General features: G+C 42.6%; 1 protein-coding gene across 1 annotated transcript; it reads right to left on the bottom strand.

Annotated features, from left to right (window-relative positions):
- Positions 1-2,020: 2,020 nt before the first annotated feature.
- Positions 2,021-5,009, bottom strand: LOC135650911 (alcohol acyltransferase 9-like). Its single transcript, XM_065170596.1, has 2 exons — positions 4,432-5,009; positions 2,021-3,177 (listed from the first exon to the last, which is right to left on the bottom strand). Exons 1-2 carry the CDS (start codon positions 4,858-4,860, stop codon positions 2,254-2,256), a joined length of 1,353 nt encoding a protein of 450 aa, XP_065026668.1. The 5' UTR covers positions 4,861-5,009; the 3' UTR covers positions 2,021-2,253.
- Positions 5,010-9,609: the final 4,600 nt, after the last annotated feature.

A 9,609-nucleotide genomic window follows, 5' to 3' on the forward strand; every position in this document is an offset into this window, starting at 1 on the left:
CCTTGTGTTTATTTAATGGTAAACTATCTTTCTCCTCTTCCGTAGCATGGCATACACCATTCGGAAAGCTTCCGGTCACGATTGGTAGCTAACTATGCATCGGAGTCTCGGCGAATGCCGGTTAAAATGTCCAAATAGATCGATCACTGCGTGGTTATGCATCCTACCTACGTTATTATTGATTTCTAGCTCGTAAAGTGACTTGTTTCTGCTTTCACAAAAAGACAAAGTGAATAATAATACTACACGACGATGGGAGAAGCTTGACCCGAGCGTGGGCCCTATAAAAGTGTTTGTCGTTCCATCAGAACCGGCAGCTGGATACGTCCCTCGATGTTCTACCACCAAACGTACGGTACACGCTGTGGAGGCTAGTATTAAATAGTGCATCCAAGGCTCGGTGGTGGATTCTCGTTCTCTCGGTAGGTATGTTTTGTTTGCTCTACTTTGTGATGGGGCAGCCAATACCGCGGTCCTAATAAGATACTTTGAAGTGAAAGAAGGAGGACATGGGGCATAATTAAAGGCCTCCGAGTGGAATCGATGATGATAAGATGCGGCCTCATTTAAGAAAGCTTCCCTTTATCTCCCAACTCCGGCAGTCGATTATGGTGGAATGTAGAAGAGCACATCCATTGATTAGGTCATGTGTATGCAATCCCGAAAAGCCAACACGGCTTTTAAAGCCACAAAGCATCGTGCTATACTGCTCTTGTTTATATTATGCCAGTGAAAATGGAGTTCTTGATGCTTGGATGAGTAGGTTTTGCGTCCAAAAACTCGTGGGCTGTTCGGGTGGGTGGCATAGTTACGGCAGCAGATGCATGTAGGTGACGTGGTCCGACTATCTTTCCACTCGAAAGATGCCGTCCGGCAGATTCCCATGCCTCAGGTACCGGTGCACTAACAGGATAAATAAATGTACGAATCCTATCTCATCGATGAGCTTAAGTTTTTAGATGGAATGAGAATCTGCAGTGGAGTGCGCATTAATAAGATAGATTTGTAAGGATATATAGTGCTTAAATGTTTTTAATGGAAGGACAGCAGTCGGTCGTACCATAACAAATCACATTTAGATTATTATTCGCTAGATTCGATACTTACATTGACCGGTCACTAATTCTACTGGACGTGGCCCACGTACCACACGACACTAATGCTACCTTAATAGTTGAATGCAGAGGAGGAAACATGAAAAGCGTTGAACATTAAATACAGAGCAACGCATTTCTTATCTATCAGAAAAATGACCACCGTCGCGACGAATCTAAGGGTTAAAATAATCTTTGTTAGTTTCTTTTGGATAGCTTGCCAATAACTTGAACTTTGCCATTCGTATATAGTAAGTAATCTACGACTAGCATCCTTAGAGCCTCTTTGATTCGAGAGAAAGATAAAAAAAAAAGTGGACTAAGTAAAGTCAAACTGCGACTCACTTTTGTTTGGAAATTAATATTTAGATGTTCCATAAATTTTAATTCAAAGTCCATATTATCCGACTAGAAATTGTTTTCCGAGACGAGAAACCAAAGAGAGGACGATAAGGATAGGAGTCGATTAACTTGAGATGGATAGACACCGCTGATGACAGCAGATGATATAGAGTCGAAACATGTGGCAGTAAAAACTATCGCCGACGGTGGGAGGGAGTGGGAGGAAGGGCAAGAAGAAAAAGAAAAGAGAGGAGATCAGGTTGGAGCTGGAACGCGGATGCTGTCAGTCATGAAAACTAAATATAAACAAGAACGTGGACACAGTTTCTTCCTTGAGCATACGATTCATTCTTTCCGCAGGCATCGTGCGACACCTAAACACAGCTTACAAAAATCTAGCAAGAGAAGATGCCTGGGACACCCAAGGGAATATGAAATAAGGCTCGGTTGTCTTTAAGATCAAGTAAAGCTGGATAAGCAACCATGAAAACGGAGAGAAAACAAGGGAAAAGCATCAGCAATTAGTGGCTCCCCTGAGATAGAAAATCCTCTACTTCAAATCTCATTTACTCAGAATAGCATGCTAGTTCAACCAGATCAGTTTATTATGATATTTAATCCTTCTCTACATAACATCCAAGGGATGATCGGTCATCCTAGAATTTCAACTTGATGAACAGGGGACAAAGGTATCGACCGCAACATGCATACACAACAGGGTCAAGTTGTGGAACGACAGAATTCTGAAACCAAGAGCGGGGAAGAACGACACGACAAAAAAGTGCACATACGTAGCACACCGCATTAATTAATTCAGCTATGCGTAGCCTCTTCCTCCGTCCTCCTTAATCCCATTCTCCTCCTCATCATCCAAATCTTTCGTGCAATAGTGCTGAAACCGATCTGCGACCGCTTGTGGGATCGACATCAGGACAGTGAAAGCCTGTAAATCGCCGATAACTGGCAGGAACAGACAATAGATCTCGCTCGCCAGAGGACCCATGTGAAGTGGCCTTCCTTCCCCGAAATCCAAGTCCTCCAACCCCAGCTTCGTCCATGGAGAGATGACCAAGCTTGATGACAGTTCCGGTTTCACCTTCCTCGCGTCCAGCAGATCAATCATGGACCTCACGTAGTCGTCGTTCAAGCGTTCCTTGGCCTCCTGCACCAATTTGACGGAATAATGTGGGTTCGACGCAATCAACTCCTCCGCAGAGGTCTCCGCGCATGCTAGAACAAAGCCGTTGCCATAGTAGCCGCTGGGGAGCTCCGGCTTTAACCTCTGACGCATGTTCATGGAAAAGAGGAGCTTGATATGGAGGGAGGCTGGAGGATCCAGTGACTTGATCCAGGCACGCCATACATGCGAAGCCAAGACTTCGAAGGAGGTGCATTTGAGCGAGGGAACACATTGCTGCTTGAGATGAAGGATGTGGGAGGTGGTGAAGGTCAGGGAAACAGGGACCAACGGCTGCGACAGAAGGATCTGCGTGATGTAGTCGCTGTCAGGACCAACCTGGGGCAGAGGACGGCTGAACTCAGGATGGGAGAATGCAATCTGGGGTGGATCTCGAGGCTTCAAAATGTGGCGGCCGTGAAAGGGATTCGTGGGAAGGTTGGCATTAGGCTTGGACGTGATGAGGGCCCATGCATGGAGGAACTGTGCTGTCCCGATACCGTCGCAAAGGCAGTGGTTTATTGCAGTGCAGAGGATCATACCGCCACAGCTAAGATGAGTCATCTGACCACATCCATAGATAAACCAGTCAGTGATATAGATATAGTAGCTGCTACGCCCTCCTCCTGTCTAGCACCGACAGCTAAAATGTTAATTGAATATTGTGATTTTGAAACCAAAATCCATGAGCCAACAAATTAAGAACGCTGCGCTTTGAGAAAGGAAGATGCAACGATCGAGTCGTAAGAGGCAAATTTCTGTCTCAGTTCTTCGGAAAGCAACCGAAAACATTGCGGCAGGGGAAGACTAGAAGATAATTAGCACAGGAGAGGTGGATTCTCGACATCTTGTTCTTGACGAAGGCAACAGGATCTTTTGGTAAATCTCTCTCTCTCTCTCTCTCTCTCTCTCTCTCTCTCACACACACACACACACACACACACACACACATTCGTGAGCCTGAAACAAAAAGAAAGGAGAAATAATTGTAGTAAGAAAGAACCAGAGCATGATACTTGATGTAGCTGGTCGGAGTGGAGAAGATGTTATGGCAGAGCATAAACAGGGCCCAAAAGAGTGGGAAGGGAAGTCTAAGAGACAGGAATATGGCGGTCTCTGAGAAAGGAACTTGGTACAAGGTTCCATAACCCAATCCAACGCGAATCCTTGGCCACTTTAAGAGAGCATATTGACGATCGGGGCAGCAGTTGAGACAAACAGCCGACAATATAGAGAAAATAGAAGCGGAATAAAGAGAAAAGAGAAGCGCAGGTACACCACTTTTGCCCATAACAATCTACTTTGGAGGGAAAATTAAGAAACGTCTCCAACAATATCACATGTTAATTTGTTAGATTGCCATTACTCTTCGAGCTCCACCCGCAACTACGGTCTCACACCTCCTTAGCGGATCATCCACGCATTGCAAGGGTACACGACCGCCGCTGACGGCCAAGTTGCTGTATCAACAACCCTTTTAACTCATATTCGATCAACGGGGACTGGAAAAAGTTACGCTAAGTACCTATTTACCCTAAAATTGTACTTGTGACAAAACTTCCTGGTCTTGATTGTGTACATGGGACACATAATATCGTGTTTGAACTGATCAGTCCCATAGATTTTGTGTGTTTAACCATGGCCAGCTCTCACACCAGAAACCTAACCGAGAAAAAGATGTAAAAGAGCAAGCGACCCAAAAGAAAAGCAAAATAAGTCCAAAAACCAAACTAAACAAGACTCGAAGACCTAAGAATTCACCTCCGGTGAAGCAAAAGGAAAAGAAGAGAAGTGGTCGGGGCACGCCGGAGCACTCACCTGAACGATAAGTGGAGGAACAGCCACGAAGCTCTGTGCTTCGACCTTGTACAAGAGCTTCCTCCAGGACCTGTTGGGCCTTCTAGACCCTTCCAGAAACTTCTCCACCGTGAGATCCACATAGCCCTCCGCCAGAAGTGCCCCCTCCCCGTTGCAGTCCACTTCCAGCTTCTCCCCATCCTCCGCGCTGGTCCTCACCCTCCCTGCGAGAGGGTAGTAATCCACGAGAACCTTTGAGAGAGAGGTCCTCAGGGCCTCCCACCCCACTGCTTTCTTGTACGCATAGAGGTACTTAATGGAGAACCTCAGGAACTTCTGGTCGTCAAGGTTGGAGAGGTAGAGGGTGTGCCTCGGCGTGCTGCTGCTTGGACACACCAAGCTGGGCTCTTTTGGGTAGTAGCAATCTGGGATTTCTATGGATTTGGTCATGGCTTGCACTTCTGTGACGCTACAAGCCTCCCCGACGAGGATGATAGCAGCGCATAGAGATAGAGGTATCGGAAATAGCAGGGAGTAGGAGAGGCAAGGGAGATGCGAAAGGGACCGGTGGAAAATAGGAAGCCGAAGCGGATGGCATTTGTAGGTGAAAAAGGGTTTAAGAAGCAAGGGAGAGAAAGGTAAGTGGGTCATAGCAGCACTGAACAGTTGTCGGAGAGAGATGCACCGGTGGATTGGGAAAAAGAAAGAAAAAGTCGGTCAGCACACTCGCAGTTTTTATACCTGAGTGCAGTGTGAGTGGGGGCATAATCGGATGATTGTAGCGGCTGGAGGACAAAGCAGCATGTAACTCCATCGCTTAAGCTGGCCGGGCCCCATCTTGCTAGCAAATCAGGGCCAGATTTGATCGATTTTAGCTGAAGAACATCACAAACTCAGGACATGCTTACTTGTTGATAAAATAAAATAAAAAAGAAATAAAAATTGATTATAACAACAAGAATAATATCTCCCTCTCGACGAATGTAAGGGTCCAGACTCCGGAACGAGAAATCAGCTGGATGGTGCACGTGAATCAACGGCCCCTTTCGCCAACTTAGTGGCGTAATGGATTAGAGAGGATGGTCCCTCTTCTCGAGTTGGCAGGAGATCTTGTGACACGGATGATAGACGCTTCATGTGATCGTCAGAATCTCAGCGCCGATGGAGACTGGTCCTATAGATTGCGCTCGCACTGTCAACATATATGCTCCATGAGAATTGCGTCCTTTCTTGGTTCATGTGTTCGTTGCCCCCTCCCGCGTACATGCTTGCTTACTAGGAGGACATGCAGAATGGTGCAGGCTCTGCCGAATGAATAAGAAGAGACGTGGCAGAATAAGTTGGTAATTCCGGAATACCTTCTGTAACATTGATGGCCCATTAATATGTGAAGGAAATCACAAGAAGCACATTGCACATATGGTTCTATAGTGCAGAAAGAGATAAGTGGGACGGGATAGGACGAACGGCGTGACCAGTTTCAGAAAGAAGGAAAGAAAGAAAAGCAAAAGTAGAAAGCATCCTTTGAGAAACGTGCTCGACGAGTCATCCAACTTTTGGCTCGGCGGGCGTCACCGGGCACTGTGATGCAATGCTGATGGATTACCGTCCCAGGTCCCAGCATCGATCCATCATCTGACCCATGTCTGCCGTTGCCATGCATGCGTTGTATTCGGCGTCGCTTGCTCGACCGACACCACCGATGGCACCATTAGCAGTGAGTCGATGTGATGGTCGAGCCACGCGGCATGCAGCGTCGACGATGATGTGATGCCACTGTTTCTCTGGAGAAGACAGATAAGAAAAACAAACTAATAAATGAAGAGAGATCGAGAGAGATATGGCCGTGTACCTTTCGGCAAGCGCCGCCTTGTTCGTTTGCCATGTAATTAGTTATAATCCAGATCGATTCGGATTTAATAGAACATCATCGATCATCCCATCGTTGCAGACACACCACAAAGTAAAAAGGCTTTTCGACTCGCTAGGGGAAAAAAGAAAAGAAAAGGATGGATGGTTCACACGATCATTCTCTACCGAGCATTAGCTCCTGTCCCTGTTTGATGCTTCAAAACTATTAAATCCGACACTTCCCATCAGCCCACGCTGGGATGACGGTACAAATCTTTTCTTTCCTACGAGCAGGCAGCGCTCGCATGTATTGTCTTCATTATCCAGCATGCGTCCCGTCCGAATGCATCGTTCGTTTTCTCTTCCATCCTTGCTGATGGGAACGCGCGCCTAGCCACAATCCCATAGATTTCATTTTATATAGCTGTCATGGCAATAGATCCACCACCCTAGCATGTCCCGTTCTCGTACTTCCATCCAGATGAAGTTGACTGAAACAAGGATGAATTGTTATGGCGGCCGTTCCAAACTCTTTTTTCTTATTTATATCAAGATGTTGATGTGTTGGAATATATATATTCACACACATTCGGAGCACCTCACGACTCTCTTTCGATCGACCATATAGACCTGGCTATTGGCTTGTCTTTAATCGAGATGTCAAATCGGTCACGGAATCAAATGTTGGAATCATTCACGACATCGGTACGTGTACGTCTTGACTCTGGCAATTAATGTGCCGACACAGAAATAACTTAGAAGTAGGGTAATTAGTGAGCCTGCTGGTCCGCGCTGTCTATACATATACGTACGTGAAAGCCATCCAGGGTTTTTTTTTATTTTAAGGCTCGGACGGCGGTGCTGAAACCACAATATTGCGCTGTTACCTAAGCTGTGTTGTAAGTATAAAAATTATTATTATATTTTTATTATATAAAAAATTTAATATTAGATACTAAAATTAAATAATAATAAATTAAGTATACGAATTGTGCGATAACTTATAAAGTCTTATCTGATTTACAGACATACTGTTATCGGATCACAAAGCAACAAACATGTAAAGAGAATTAAACACGTATTTTCTTCGGTTTCCATCCTCGATTTCCATCCATTAAAGGATCGCTATAAATAATGAATTAGAAATAAAAGAAAAAAAAATATGAAAGAAAATCTATAATATCTCAATAACTATACCGAAGATAGAAAAAATATATAATCTCTTAATAATAAAATGTTGCATCACGATAAAAAACTAAAGTTAATTAAGTCAGTAAAAAACTAAAGTTAATCAAAAATTAAATTTTGATCAAAATTTAATTTTTTCTAAATTCAATAAAAACTTGATTGATCGAACCTAAATTCAATCAAATAGTCAAAATACAGTAATAATCATGTCTACTCAAAATATTTGATCAACTTAGTAAATTTTATAATTAATAACATAAGCTAAAAAAATTTAATTTTTAAAGGGAAAAGCTATAATTTTTCTTAGGATATATAATAGAAATATTTGATTTTTGAAGAGCATAACTATCAAAGTTAAATTAAAGGATACTGATTATAATTTTTAAATTTTTGAGGGATAAAAATATCATTTCAAAAACTTAATTCTTTCGCAACCATTGTCGTTGCATTCTATCTTACTCACTCCCATGGGTCTTGTCGATGGTGCATCGATCATTCGCCTACACATCACCCACGATGGCACAATTGTTCTTAAGCAGTTGATCGTTGAGCTCACCATCGCTACATCGTGTTGTTGGCCACATGTGCGACTATACATTGACTAGTGACTATACCATCACCACTCTATGTTGTGCTACTGTGCCCATACGTGATTGTGCATATGTCGCCAAGCGACCCCACGATCACCATAGTGCATGGTTGTGCCCACGTTTAAGCCTACACAACTGTTGCCCTTCAGCATTTAGTTGACACTAATTGTAGCTAGTAAATGTTATAGTGACATTATTGCAGTCGTGATAGGCAGCAGCGCCACTTCTATTATCGTAGTTGCCTACAACCAAAGCAAGCTGACCGTTGTAAAGCTAATGAATATAGATAGTCATGCATGCAATCGTCATTAGCTGTCATACCCTATGAAGCTTCTGCTTTGTATGCAGTCATTGTCCATGACTAAGCTAGCAACCACTAGAGGTCGTTGCCCTCAACAACATTATTGTCGATAACAAACTATCGACGGTGGTCTGTTGATCAAACATGAGGAATATCGTATTGCCCGTAAATAGATAATAAGATGAATGAGATAAGAAAGCATACCGATAACATAAACATATCTATTATGTTTTTTAAATCAAACCAAATAATACTTTTTCATACGTGAAGGGTACTAATAAATAGATCTAAATATAAATTAGATCTGAAATATGTTTACGATCTATATTACTAAATTTTAAAATATGTCTCCGATATTAATTATAAGCATAAAAATCATGATTATGCTTTTGTTATCTAAAAAATTTTAAAGTAAAAAATAAAATCAAATAACAATTGATTAGATATACAATGTGTATCTTTCGATGTTACTTATTTGATTTACAGATATACCATCGTTAAATCCAAAAACTACAACGATACTGATTGGCAAGGAGAACTATACTCACTTTTCTCCTCTCTCTCCCTATCCTTCGTTAGATCACTTTTAGCGATGGATTAGCGATAAGAAAAAAAAGAAGATATAATCTTTAAATAATTTCAAATAACCGAGAAGAGGTGAGAGAAATATGTAATCTCTCAATTACGTCTGCTCACGTATCTATAGTGAGTTCTTGAGAGGTATTATCTATTTATATATCTTACTTAATTATATAAAACTATATAATGTAAAATATGTATTGATAAATGGTACCCAAATTATAAATTTCATTTCTCACTGGTCCATACTCTGATAAAAGATTTGTGGATTCTCGAGAAAAGAGGAGCCGTTGTGGTACCTCCGGATTTTTGGGATCCCACATGAATGGAAAGTTGGATCTACATTGGATCTCACCTCTGAATCGTCCCACCTATCCTTCTGAAGAGAAGTTTGGTTTCAAACTCCGAGGAATTATTCATTTCATTTCTGCTTATGATCCCTTCGTCTCTGACTAATTAGTGGCCGGCCAGCTTCCATTGTCAAACCACCGAACCTAACTAAAAAGGCAGAGTAAAAAATCTGAGCGTCCCAATTTTATCCGTAACTTGAATGGTTATTACTCCATTGCTAAAGGTCACATCTAAAAGAAATTTCGACTTCATGATCGGTTGCAGGCTATGACTCGAGAGCCGTAGCTTCAGTCCAGTCAACAAAGTTTGGGGGAAATTTTGACTTTCAATCGTCGGGTG

The sequence above is a fragment of the Musa acuminata genome, chromosome BXJ3-10 (assembly GCF_036884655.1).
Source record: "Musa acuminata AAA Group cultivar baxijiao chromosome BXJ3-10, Cavendish_Baxijiao_AAA, whole genome shotgun sequence".
Classification (NCBI taxonomy): Eukaryota; Viridiplantae; Streptophyta; class Magnoliopsida; order Zingiberales; family Musaceae; genus Musa; species Musa acuminata.